This window comes from Electrona antarctica (assembly GCF_951216825.1).
Source record: "Electrona antarctica genome assembly, chromosome: 7".
NCBI lineage: Eukaryota > Metazoa > Chordata > Actinopteri > Myctophiformes > Myctophidae > Electrona > Electrona antarctica.
Window position 1 is genome coordinate 30,070,228 of NC_136812.1, and position 14,067 is coordinate 30,084,294.

At 41.5% G+C, this 14,067-nt stretch overlaps 1 protein-coding gene across 8 annotated transcripts in view; it reads right to left on the bottom strand.

Moving 5' to 3' along the window:
- Window positions 1–1,293: 1,293 nt before the first annotated feature.
- Window positions 1,294–14,067, bottom strand: part of elavl4 (ELAV like neuron-specific RNA binding protein 4) — a gene marked incomplete at its 5' end in the record, with an annotated part of 95,343 nt that continues 82,569 nt past the window's right edge. For 4 of the 8 annotated variants that reach the window (XM_079505222.1, XM_079505220.1, XM_079505225.1 and 1 more), the window contains 3 exons: window positions 1,294–1,754; window positions 5,480–5,518; window positions 13,096–13,321. In XM_079505222.1, coding sequence (XP_079361348.1) covers window positions 1,427–1,754; window positions 5,480–5,518; window positions 13,096–13,321 — 593 coding nt within the window. In that variant the 3' untranslated portion in view covers window positions 1,294–1,426. Of the gene's footprint in view, window positions 1,755–5,479; window positions 5,519–13,095; window positions 13,331–14,067 lie in introns of all 8 variants that reach the window. The other 4 variants (XM_079505221.1, XM_079505219.1, XM_079505218.1 and 1 more) reach the window with 2 other exon arrangements.

Genomic DNA, 14,067 nt, shown 5'->3' on the forward strand with positions numbered 1-14,067 from the left:
TAACTTCACAAACGCAGAGCGAAGAAAATGATATAGATAATGTATAGTATGCTCTCTAAATGGATAGATGTGTATATGTCTATTTACTGATATCCCATATCGACTGATGACAAAAGAGGAAAACAGGTGGACAAAGGGTCTTCTCGCTTTGGGCTCTGGACTAAGGGCGGTTAGGCCTTGGTAAGACCCCTCTCCCTTCCCTTTTGGGTATCGCTGTTGAATAATTACGCACTAGTACATATATGAAAAATTTTACCAAGATCACCTGCCTCAGTTTGCATCCCTTTTCACAAAATCTGCCATCTACAAAATCATCACCGCTGACTCTGATTCCCCGAAAAACAAACAACCTTTGATTCTAAAAAGTACCACGGCAGAACGAACGAGACAAGGTGGTCCCCCCTCCCTCCCGCCCAGGCCCCCCCTAGTTAGCCAGTCAAAATATTTTTCTCTTTTTTTTCAAATCCAGATTCTTGTAAAAATTCTTCAATAATTATTATTTTAATTATCATTTATAAAAATAGATCTTCTTTCTCTTTATTTTTATCTTTTTTTTCTAAACGCATTTTTTTTTTCCAAGCAAAGAGATCTTCTCTTTGGCAACAGTGATATTTTTTTTGTGTTAAATTACTGAACGTGTCATCAGGAAAGCTAACCCATCCCCTCCCACTCCCCATCTCCCTAAACCCCTGTGAGGAAAGACATGTTTTGTTTGCGATACAAAACAAAAACAATGTTAGAAATTCATATATATATTTTTCTGCATCAGAGTTTTCAGGATGGTGACATCCTTCTAATTGATAAGGGGGTGGGGTGGGGGTTAATAACACACTAAAATGAATGAATGGTTCACCAATTTAAAAAAGAGCCCCCTCCCTTTCACTGATAGGGAGGTCTGTAATTCTAACGACAGTGGATCCGGATTTAAAAAATAAAAAATAAATCCTGAATCAAGACAGAGAAAAGGTTTCAATCTAAAAAGGACATTCTCTTCTCTGAAATAAGGGGGTATAGGGATTTGCTACTGTTTTACACAGAAGAGAAAAATCATTCTTAACAACCACAATGAACATAAAGAATATACAACAAACAGAAGCCTGCATTATCACAGGAGCTTCCAAAAACTCATGGACATTTTTAATCATTTCATTTTTGTAATACTTAGGCAACATTGGCTTATAGGTCCAAAGTTATAATATAAGCCATTTCTAGTTCAATTTGTCTAACGTTTTGTCGGCTGTGTTGTGATCCGGTTGGAGTTGAGTTTTGCTGTGTTGGATGGCTGTAGTGTGGTGGTAGTGGTAGGTCGAGACAACAAGGAGGGAGGGGACGAGGGAAGGGTGGTGGGGCGTGGGGTTGTGGTGAGGGTAAGGGTGGGAGTTTGGAGAAAACAGAGTTGGGGCGACTGGTCGTAAGTGGATTAAGTTCAGGATTTGTGTGTCTTGTTGGTCTTGAAGGAGACTTGCAACACACGGTCGCCCAACCTGTAGCCGTTGAGACTGGCGATGGCCATGGCCGCCTCGTCGTAGTTCGTCATGGTGACGAAACCGAAACCTTTGCACTTGTTGGTGTTGAAGTCACGGATCACCTTGACGTTGTTGACGGCACCGAATGGCCCGAACAGCTGCCACAGCACACTCTCGTCCGAGTCCGGGGATAGGTTATACACGAAGATACACCATCCGGTGCCCGTGTGGCCGGGGATGTTCATGCCCACCAGACTGGTCATACTGTCAATGGTGATGGGAGAAAACCTGAGAGTGGAGGAAACAGAAGAATGCAGAGAGATGAGCAGAGAGAAGGAGGGGAGAAAGAAGGGAGCAACTTTCAGTTTGAACTCATTCAGAAAGACTGAACACAGTCAAATTCTCAGTGTTCATTTAACCCTGAGAGTGTACAAAATGATAAATGAACACTGAGGATTTGACTGTGTATAATTGGAGTTAATATGAATCTAATGTGAAATTGCCCTAAGCCTGATTCACATCTGTCTCCAATTTACAGTACTTTCAGACCAAGGCAACCAATTAATCTTGAAATAACAATCTCCCTCTGCCTGCAGCAGCTCAGCGCTCACCTCTAGTCTAGAGTTAAACTGAATAACTTCCAAATATGCTGTATCCTAATCTTAACCCTAACCCTAGTCCAGATGTATCTGCTTTCCTATGTGTACTAGGTGATACTAGGATGAATGTGATTGGATGTGTGTTATCTGAGTGTTAAAATGTGTGTAAGTCTGATCCATTATGTACAAATCTCCATCCTCTGCAGAAAGCCTCCATTCACAAATGACTACAGTGTTGCAAACTGGGATATTTCTTCTAGTGTAGGACATGCAAAGGAAGCTTTTCTCTGTCTCCTTGAGTGCCTCGTTTGGGAGCTATATTGTAGGAAGGCTCTGAATTTAAACATTTTTAGAAGAAGACCAAGCTAAATCCGCTCTTATTCGCTTCATAATCTTCTCTTCTTTCTTGCGATGCAAGAGATTTGAATCCTCAGTTGACTTCACTTAATTGCCTTTCCAAAAGATAGACAAGGAAATAACCCCCTACCATATACTTTTAAATAAAAGCTAAATGAAATAAAAAGGTTCATTTCTTATCCCACCAATCTCCAGGAATTACTATAGACATTATTGCTATAATTGAGATTTCCGCTTTGCTGCAGCTGTCTCAGAGAAGGCTGCTTTCTTGAGGAATAGCACTTTACAGCTCAGTGACATTAAGGAACCCCCCACAATGTTGTTCTGTGCTATTCTGTCCTGTTCCAGAGCCCCTGGCCCGGATCGATAATACTGCTCAACACACATCCCCTCTCTTTCTGACTACTATATATGGTCTGCAATCACTACAACCTTCCAATGTCCTGTGGAGTGTGTTACTGGTGGGTGCTGTGGAGTGTGTTACTGTGGGTGCTGTGGAGTGTGTTACTGGTGGGTGCTGTGGAGTGTGTTACTGGTGGATGCTGTGGAGTGTGTTACTGGTGGGTGGGTGCTGTTAAGTCTGTGTTCCACTGGGTGCTGTGAAGTGTGTGCTACCGTATGGATCAGGTTCAGCCGTCTTAATGAAAGCATTGTATTGACTTGCTTGATCAAATTACAGTAAGTAGCATGTGGCTGACATACTATGCAATAAATATTGTGGTTGACTAATTATTATGGTCTGCACATCGTCGCTCCTGGCTCCAAATCCCATTGTGTTTCATAAATCCCCTACATGGTGTTTCTGTCCTGTTCAGAAGATTTTGGTATTTTTCTCCAGCACCTGTCTACTCCCTGAAGAACGCAGTCAAGCTGAATTTTAACAGGCCTAGTCATGTCAAGGCCTTGTCTGGCATGCTCAACTGCATTCCTGGACTCATTTCCTGCTGGGCTCAAAAACAACCGTGTGGTCATTTGCATGCAAAAGCTGTAGTCTGAGAGGAGCTAGGTTTTAAAGTGTGTGAAGGCAAAAAGTACAGACTTGATCTTGAGTGTTCTTTTAACTCTGAGAGTGTACCAAAGTAACCAAATGGACCTGGAAGGGTTTTAAATTAACACTGAGGATTTAACTGTGTAACGGAACCACAGAGGAAATAATGCCTGTGTGTATGTTTGTATGTGTGCGTGTTATCTGTGTCTACGTGTGTATGTGAGTGTATCCATTAGACCAGGCCCACTAGCTTAGAACGCTACCCCATGCAAGACCAGAGGTTGCATAGCAACAGTGTATCTGACCAGCTATCTATTCTATCTTTTCCATAGCCTGCCATTTTCAGCCGGTCACACCTTTCCTCTGTCTTCTGATTTCACTTTCAAATTGAGCCGTTAGGTCACAGTACAGCACTTCTACCTTGATGACAAGCAATTCAATCAGGAGGACACAATCGGAGATGCTATGCTAGCGAGTCCACCTTTTCAAAATGATTATGTGAAGGCTAAGACTGACAGGTAGAAAGCTTTTCCTGACAGTTAACCTCTTAAGTTTCCGTTAAAGTGGCATGACATCCTCTAGGCTGATTTTTCACTCTGTCTTCAGGTTCAGTTCAGGTTAAACAACAGAGGGGTAAGAACATGGCAGGCTGATCTTGTAGTACACGTGTAAGCTGTAGCGGGTGTGCCAAAGTGCAAGCATTGACATTATTGTTAACTAACTACTGTCTATGCTTGCACATTAGCACACTCATTATTAATTGTATTAGCTGCAGCTGTGTTTCTTATTAGCCTGTAATGCTTTGACCCTAGTTTTTAACCTGCACAGGAAAACAAACAAAATCACAAAATCAGCCTTGGGTTTCATGGCCCTTCAATGTTTCTTGGACAGGGAGTGCTATACTGTATGGTTTAAACATCCTGAATCCCACCAAGCTGTCCTCTACGTAGTCTACTACACTATACACTCATTGCTACTTCCTTATGAAACAGGCTAGCATGTATTATTCCCAAACGTTTCTCCTCCCTCCTTTCTGCTTGAGGGTTCAACATGCAAAAGGCCACCAGCGTCTATCACCACAGGGCCTGCCGCCCAAGGTCTTGTACCGTAACACCTATTATTGTAGCAAGCAATTAACGGAAACATGGCGGCAAAAGAGAAGGGATCAGAGCATAGCAGAGCAGAGCAGCGAGGAGCAAAGTTGGAGCTGTCTGCAGTGAAACAGCATTTCCTGTTTCTTGCAGGGATCCAGATTCATCCAGCCTCCCATGACCACTAACCATTCACATTGTCTCATAATCCATACGGTATGTTAACTTCATTATACTGTACTATCTATAAAAATGACCAAAAGTTTACGTATATACATTAAAGTCCTCAATATAAATGTATCCATTTGTAACTTAGAGAGTACAGAAACCAAATGGATCCTTATGGGCACATTTGTTTACATTTCACACTCTGATTTAAAGTAGTAGATGTAGAGCACAAGAGTATTATATTGGACTTGTTGACATGTTTACTGATTTAAAGTAGTAGATGTAGAGCACAAGAGTATTACATTGGACTTGTTGACATGTTTACTGATTTAATTAATCTTTGCTTTCAAACAAAGAATAACCTGCAAGCCAATGCTGTAGCGGGAAGGCTAGGAGAACCTGAATCCAGGAGAAAACCACGCCTGAAAATCAAGAGCTATACACCAGAGAACAGAGAAAAAACCATACAGTACACAGAAACAATCCAAAACAACCCAAACAACAACAACAATAAAACCAGCTTCATATTCAAAACAAAGCAAATTCATCACCACCGAAAACAAACTGATTGTTTTCCACACTGTAACACTGTAGTAGGAGTAGGAGTTGAAACCAAAACAAGCTGAAGAGGGAAAAACCAAATAAATCAAGGAACCAAAAGCAGTTAACCTTGAACTAAGTATCAAATGCAAAGTGACTTCAAAAATACAAGAACAAATAAACTAAAAATATGAATAGAGGGGAAAAAAGGATATTGAAAAATCATTGAGTCAACATGGACATCTGGCATTGGGTGAAGTTTTTAATTACCTCTTTACGCCATAGGCCATATTAAGCAAATTGTCCAGCCTGTAAAGAGAAGGAGGGTTCTGGGGTTAATGGTGGGCAGATGGTTGACTCACTCAATGGAACTAATGCTAAGTCCCTGTAGGAACTGCATGGACCTCCTCACTCAAGAAACAAACACATCCATAGACGGCCCATTACACTGAGGATGCCCACCAGGTAATGCTGTCATCGCTTCACACATCTAGTGCCATCAGCAGGTTATCGTCAGCATAGCACTTCACTTTAGCCCAAGTTTTTCCAACATTGTTGTTATCAAAATCCATAGCATCTAATTTAGACAGCACTGGAAGCTATTAGATTAATAGTTGCAGCAACAGACCAGGCAGGCCACAGTGCAAGAGCATAGCATCGCACTATGACCACAATGCTAGGGTAGCAATAATGTCATGCGATGGGCGATGGCAGGTTATCGCCTTATTTTATGTGCAGTACATGTAGCTATTGTAACAATTTACACCAACACAGATACATTATTTTTTAAAGGTTGACACTAACATTTACACAAGCCTCTTCAGAAGCCACAGTCCTCAATTTGAACAAACTGTGAATGCAACAATTGTCACTGCAAGTAAATGTCCCTTCTCCAGAGTTCTGTCAGTATAATGGTTTGGTGTTTGAGTGATGGTGAGTGAGAGAGGGAATGATGATAAGTATGTTGCTGTGAGGCAGACTGAATATTTGATTAGCCGTGACATTTTGACTGTCCTCTGTGTGTGTCTTAGTGGCAACTTTCAACCTGCCATGCGCTAACAGGTCAGATGGAATGGTTGGGTGTTAGTCAGTGGATGGCCTCTGTCCACAATGAAAAGGATTAGTGTTTGGGAAATGTCCTAGTTCCATAATAATTCATCCCCTGAGCTAAACTCACTACGGCAGGCCAGGTTAGACAAATGACAGTGTGTTTGTGCGCGTGCATGTTCACACGCGCGTGCGTGTGTGTGTGTGTGTGTCTGTTTATGCATATGGAAGAATATGCGTGCGTGCTGAATGCGTGCGTGCGTGCGTGCGTGCGTGTGTAATGTTACTGGTATATGGATCCAGTCTGCTTGGTGACTCAATGGCCTTCATTCCTCACATGGGTCTGGCCTGTCTCATGTCTTATTACCTCCTCTGGCCTAATGGACAGAGGCCACGGCTTATTGAGCAACAGCAGGCCTGCGACTTCTCTTTCCATTTAAAAAGAAATAAATAAATAAGAAAGAAAATTGCCACTATGGTATGAGTTCTTTTCTTACCCTTTCTGTCCTTGCCTCTCGTTATCTTTGTCCATCACTATGTAGTTTGACTTTGAATTTTGCATTATGATTTCAATATTTTGTTGATAAATCCTTGATCAATGAAACGAAATAATGTTTTGATAGAATCTTTTTTACAATAACCATTCAACGTGCTTTTTTTTACAACTTCCCTAAACACTATATTAAACACAACTGCATGTCCCCAATACGAAAAGATGTAATGTACCCAAAATGTATTGATTTATTTATTTTACAGTAAATAAAAAATAAATAATCTGACAACTTTCAAAATATCCTCAGGACCTAGGACCCTCCAGTATTTGAGCGGTACTTCCATATAGACAAATGCTGCAATGACAACGGAGCTACGAGACGTGTCGGCAAAAATATTCGTCATACTACAGTGTCACAACAAAAATTGCAAATCTACTATTTTAAATCTGAATCCTGAAAAGTAATAGTTTTGGACATGTGAAGTTTCTACCTGACAGCTGCGATACATATTGACTCATTAGGACGGTAATGTCTCCATTACTGTATGTAGGAGGGGAGCGAGCAGGCTGCTTTGTGGGTAAATTGAGTCAATTGGAGTGGGTGCTCAGAGGAGAAGCATTCCAGGCCCAGAGAGCTCAAAGACATCTGCTGGCCGCCGGGCCACTGGGCCACAACAACATACGCACCACTCTTTCCAGGCTCCACATAAACAATAGGGCTTTTGTGCTGTCTCTCAATGCCGGTTAATTGATGTGTCATGGTTTTGTTTTTAATCTAAAACAAAAAAATATTTTCAATAATAATTATAACTGTCTCCGACCTGTACTGCATATAATAAGGCACATTTCTTAATTACTGCTACCATTATTTATGGGTCATTACAAACAAGCTCAGATCTAGCACTGGGGTAATTGTGCTGTGAATGGATTAGACAAGCAGTGCATCAGACAGTACGTTATCTTGTGGGCCTAACGGACATTGCCAAGCAGGATAGATTTAAGTGGAATCCTGAGAATTTAAGGAGGACATGTTACCGGTGTTACAGAATTCCATAGAGAAGACATGCAACAGGTGTCACAGAATTTGATAGGTTGACAATTCCGGACATGAAAAGAAACTGCAGACATTTTCAGGGCTTAATTCTTTCATGGAAACCACGAAATGTAGACCTATATACTGACCTAGTCTGATACGGACATTCAATTTAAATAAAAAAGGAAACACAATGTGCTCCTTTTTCAACGCTCTCCAATATCTCTGTAGATGTTGCAGTTAATTACTTTATCCAACTTCGAAACTCAAGGGATAGTTTGCTCCAAATGAAATGAAGCCAAGGAGGCCAATTAAGGCTGGCTATAAAGAAGTGTGCGAAACTGTTCCAACAAAAAAGAAATGCAAAGAATGTAGTAACCTAGTAGTTAACTAGTAGAATATCAACAGTCCAATTAGCTAGTTACATCAATCTACATTGTAAATGAGACATTCCAACATGACGATCAGTTTGTTTTTAATAACAAAATGTACAACAATATATGCAACAATGATTCCTCTGGAGACTTTCTTCAGAATGGTTATGCTGCGTTCACACTAATGGCGACAACAAAACAGCTAGGCTACTAGTCTACTAGGCTACTAGTCTACTAGGCTACTAGTCTACTAGGCTACTAGTCTACTAGGCTACTAGTCTACTAGGCTACTAGGCTACTAGGCTACTAGTCTACTAGTCTACTAGGCTACTAGTCTACTAGGCTACTAGTCTACTAGGCTACTAGTCTACTAGGCTACTAGGCTACTAGGCTACTAGTCTACTAGTCTACTAGGCTACTAGTCTACTAGGCTACTAGTCTACTAGTCTACTAGGCTACTAGTCTACTAGTCTACTAGGCTACTAGTCTACTAGGCTACTAGGCTACTAGGCTACTAGGCTACTAGGCTACTAGGCTACTAGTCTACTAGGCTACTAGGCTACTAGGCTACTAGTCTACTAGGCTACTAGTCTACTAGGCTACTAGGCTACTAGGCTACTAGGCTACTAGGCTACTAGGCTACTAGTCTACTAGGCTACTAGGCTACTAGTCTACTAGTCTACTAGTCTACTAGGCTACTAGTCTACTAGGCTACTAGTCTACTAGGCTACTAGGCTACTAGGCTACTAGTCTACTAGTCTACTAGGCTACTAGGCTACTAGTCTACTAGGCTACTAGTCTACTAGTCTACTAGGCTACTAGTCTACTAGTCTACTAGGCTACTAGTCTACTAGTCTACTAGTCTACTAGGCTACTAGTCTACTAGTCTACTAGGCTACTAGTCATTACTACAAATGAAAGTTGAGCTGGACTCAACTTCTTTCAACATTTCAACGATGCGGTGAAGAGTCAATCAATGTCTTTGTATGTACCATTTCCAGTTCCCTTCTATCTCCACACAATTCCTGCTCTGTTATAAAGAAGAACAACACATTCTTGTTGTTAACCAGTTCCCTGTGCTTAAGCACCACTTAAACTGCCACTCTGCAGGAATGTAGCAGGCCACACTTGCTCGTTTTGTAGCTTTGTTACTGCTAGCGTGAACGCAGCATTAGAATGAGAATGTAAGCTACTGTGCTACAGTTGCAATTTATCAACATTCAATTAATCTCTGGTATTCTCAGTGTTAATACAATATTTATCAGCTTTTTTTCAAGTATTAAAAGCGGATTCAACGTATATTTTTCCATTTCAAAACAATCAATTTCTTCCTTTGTATGAAAATAAATGGGGCCTTCTTTTATTTCATTTATTAGCATTCAATTTAATTATTTCTTCTGTGTTTTCCCCATTTTCTCTCCAATTTAGTTGCCAAGTCCCTATTAGTACTGCAGTCTGCAACTGAAACCAAGTTGGTTTCAATTGATTGATCTAACTTTTGCTCATTTTTGTTTAGGTATTTCCCCAACGGGATTAACCTGACTCCGCCAGATGGCGGCAGTAATGAGTTCACAAGTTCCCTCCTCCTGCCTGCATCTGGTCTCTCTCAAGCAGAAACGATGAACCTGAAGCAGCGGGACAAAAAACTGATATCTCCATAATAATTTCGAGTTGTAGTCCTGTTAGGTTGTGTTTACATTTGCGCTGTGGCACAGCTACAATACGTCACCAATCTCGAGTTGATCCCGCCTCTAGCGGCCGCATACGGCCGCATATCGCTCCGATCAGCATTTGATCGGAGTGCATCGTCTCTGCCCGAGAGAGACCAAATGGGAGCAGGAGGAGGAACTCACTGCTGCCACCATCTGGCGGAGTCAGGTTACATCGGGATACCAATTTAACCAAATCAGGAGAGAACTCATACACAATACAGGATAAAGTGAAGTATAAGTGAAATTGGAAGTGATGACACAAAGAAATGACCAGACAAAATTGAAACTGGATCACAACACAATTGAAGTTGTTAAATGAGTAAGCTCTCCTGATTGGCTGAAATTGACAACAAAAATACAAATATTTTAACCCCAAAACATCACGTAGGCTACCCTACCTTTAAATCACAGTTACCTAAGCTACCATTGCTTGTTTTGGGCTTTGTGGCTACCCACACTGTAAACATAGTTGTGTAATTAAACAGAGAAAGTGTCAAGTGAGGATATGGGAAGGGTTTGATCAATGTTATTCACAAGTCCAGGTCACTTACTTATTCAAACAATAATTTATAGTAAATAATACACTTTTCTTACAGTGTGACCTTCACAGCACCTTGATAAAATAAAATATATAACTGTGCACATCTAGCCCATTTATATCAATGTGTCATGTTTTAAAAGAAGGCTGGTGAGCAGGAGCGCAGGGACACAGTGAGGAAGGTACTGTGGTTGTGAGTAGTGATGAGGAGCGACAGGTCTCCTGTGGAGCCTGTAAATTGGCTTGGCGTATCACAGACACACAGCCCTGCTACATCGCTCAGGTGTCACACCAGGGAAGCTGCTGTGGAGGAAAAATGCCTTCCAAGTCCTGACTTTGATGGTGAGTAAACAACACGACTAGCTTGGTGTTATTGAATGAGAGCGAAAGTTTATGCGCCCAAATTCTGCTTCACCATCTGAAATGTTTTTTTCCCTTTTCTTGCAAGATCAGACTGAGGTCATATACAGTTTTGTCCTGGTTATATGCCCAGGAGAGGCGGCATGAACAGAAGGACTATGTCGACTGTGGCTCAAGAGGTAGAGCAGGTCGTCCAATGATCCATGGGTCGGCGGTTCGAATCCCGGCTCCTCCTGTCTACATGTCGAAGTGTCCTTGGGTAAGACACTGAACCCCAAATTGCTCCCGATGTGCTGGTTGGTACCTTGCATGGCTTCCGCCGCAATCGGTGTATGAATGTGTGTGTGAATGGGTGAATGTAATGCACAATCTATGTAAAGTCCCTTGGATAAAGGCGCTATATAAATGCACCATTTACCATTTACCAAAGCACTGTACTGTAAGTCTATAGATAACATCATGGATTTAACTACAGAGGTTTGTACTGTAAGTCTATAGATAACATCATGGATATAACTACAGAGGTTTGTTTGTGTCATGAGAGAGTGAGGAAGAGGAAATGACCAGCAATGAAACCATACTCTACATACAGAATATATAGAGTATATATTATGACCTTAGTAATGACTTGGAGATGAGAGAGACCTGGGCAAACGTCAATTTAAACGGGATAGTTTTAGCTGCCCCAATCCAGTGAATGTCTTGAACCTTTGATATTTGTCTGACCATGTATGACCACTTCTAAAAGTTTATCTATGGGTTTACTGATAATATCTGAAGCATTGTGGTCAAACAAATGTATATTGTTGCTGTCGGGAGGAAACCACCTAACTCCATTGTTGAGGTTTTTTCTTTTCTTCCATAAATCTGTGCTATTGAACACCCTTTACGTCTGTGTGTTGTTTCAAAAATATTGAACCAATGGAAAGTAGTAAAAACACTTTGGACAAAACCTCTTAACTCCATTAGACCCTCAGACTGTCTGATAAAGCAACTAACTCCACCACATCTCTCTCTCTCTCTCTCTCATGCAAGTAAATGACAATATATAAAGTCACAACGCCAACTTTGAGGAGGCGTTTTCAAAATATAAGGTTTTCTTCATTTCCTGAGAATTTATATTTTTCATTTCATAACATTTTGGAGTTAGGTGGTTTCTTCCTGACAGCAGAGATATGCAAATATATGAACAATATACAAATCTATTTTTCTGATAAGAGTAATCTGTCCAATAATTATATTACAAATATATACATACAGTATACATAGAAACTTTTTTAAAGTGAGCACATTTTTCGACAGGCTGCCATCTGGGAACTGTACGCCTAATGTTATGGAGATGAGATGAATGTAAAACACATAAAGGTGAACGACAGAACCCCACTGTCTCTTATGAACAGTGCTTCTCTGATCTGGTTGGACCTGTGCACACAACTCACAGGCTCGGATTTATTACACGTCTGTATCAAATGGATATACTGCACCTGCTCTTCAAAAGGGGAAGTAACGCCAATATGTAAAGATTGTTCAGAGCATACTGTCCGAATGGGATGTGTTGCCATGACTCATGTGTCTTTGCGTAGGTGTCTCATCCCTTATCTGAACACATATTGCAAAATGCATTTGGTGTTTCCTTTATTAAACCCACTCATCTCGTATAAACCACAAATAATAGCTATTGTGTTTGTGATTGATGACTCATATTAAAGCAGCTTTAACTAAGCATTAAAATATCTCCCTCCTTGCCACAGATGAAATTACGCTCTTGTTCCAGGATAATGTTGAACCAGGGTGCAGCAGCACTTCATTTTATGGTGAGAAGTGATCAAATGAAATGTTAAATATGAATGATCGATTCCATCAATCATGTGAAGCGTGTAAACTGGCAATCACATTGTTTATTTCAGTCTTTGTACTTTTAGTGATGGACCATAAAACAATGTTTGCCATTTTAACAGTCTACAAATGAGACAGATAAAAGTATCAAACCATAAAATACAGTGCTGCATCCCAAAACACATATCATACAGATCAAATAATACGAGACAGATGTTACAGTCCACTAGTCCCACCTACCATAATGAACCCATAGACCTGTATAATTCATACTTCGTCGGAAGATGGTGTCGGTTGCGATGCGTTGCGTCATTATGTTGAAAATCTGTTATTTTCGGTGAATGACACCGTCATGCGAAGAAGTATAAATTCAGCTTCAAACCTCCATTAGAAACAAGAACAAATACACGACACCATGTCTACACAGTAAAATAATACTCTAATTGCATTTCAACTCCGGTCCCACTCCATCCCACTGACCCCGGCCACTCACCTGAACCTCTGAGCCTGGTGGTGGAGAGGGCCTGGGTATCGGCGGTTGGGGGACTGGTAGAGCTGTGACAGAAGGGCTTGGCTGGTCTTCTGACTGGGATTGTTGGCGAATTTCACCGTGATGGGCTCAGCGGCGCCGGAGGGCTTCTGTCCGTTCAGGCCCTTGATGGCCTCCTCTGCCTCTATCCTCTTATCAAAGCGGATGAAGCCCACGCCCCGGGAGCCACCTGTGGGGCCAGCAGATCACAAAACGGACGGGGCCCACCTTTACTTCACATGGTTTTGGATGTGCAGATGCAAGTCAAGCAGGCTGTGGGACTGATTTCTACTATGTAAAAATAGCAGATCTATGAGCTCAAAAGCTTGTGCGTGTAGCTCTGCTATTTTTGCCGCTTTACAATGTATATATTCATACTGATATGCAAACTCACATGAAGTAAACACGCAGGAGTGCATGCACACACAAAGCCACACACTTTATAGTCCAGACCCGCCAGCCCCCTCCCCACCCCCCTCCCAGCTATAGCAGTCAGACAGACCTCTCTTCATGTCATTTTCCCACTGACATTTGAGTCGTTTCCTAGGTGATGTTTTTTGACTGCCACCTGAGAGGACCATTTAGAGAACTGTGCTTCCTGTGAGGTCCTTTGTTGGCGTGTGTGAGTGTGTGTGTGTGTGTGTGTGTGTGTGTGTGTGTGTGTGTGTGTGTGTGTGTGTGTGTGTGTGTGTGTGTGTGTGTCTATTAATGGCTGCTGTGCCTTGTTTTAATGAGGCTGACTAGATGGCCCAGAGGATGCTAGCACAGTGACAGCAGCCCTCTGCTGAAGGAACTATTTACATAATAATGCATGCATGCCTGCGTACGCATGCGCACACAGGCACATCTGTGCACACGTGTGCAAGTGAATAAAAGGCACTATAAAAGGGAGTTTTCCTTTGTTTCTCTTAATCACACAGAAAAGATCTGCTCCTT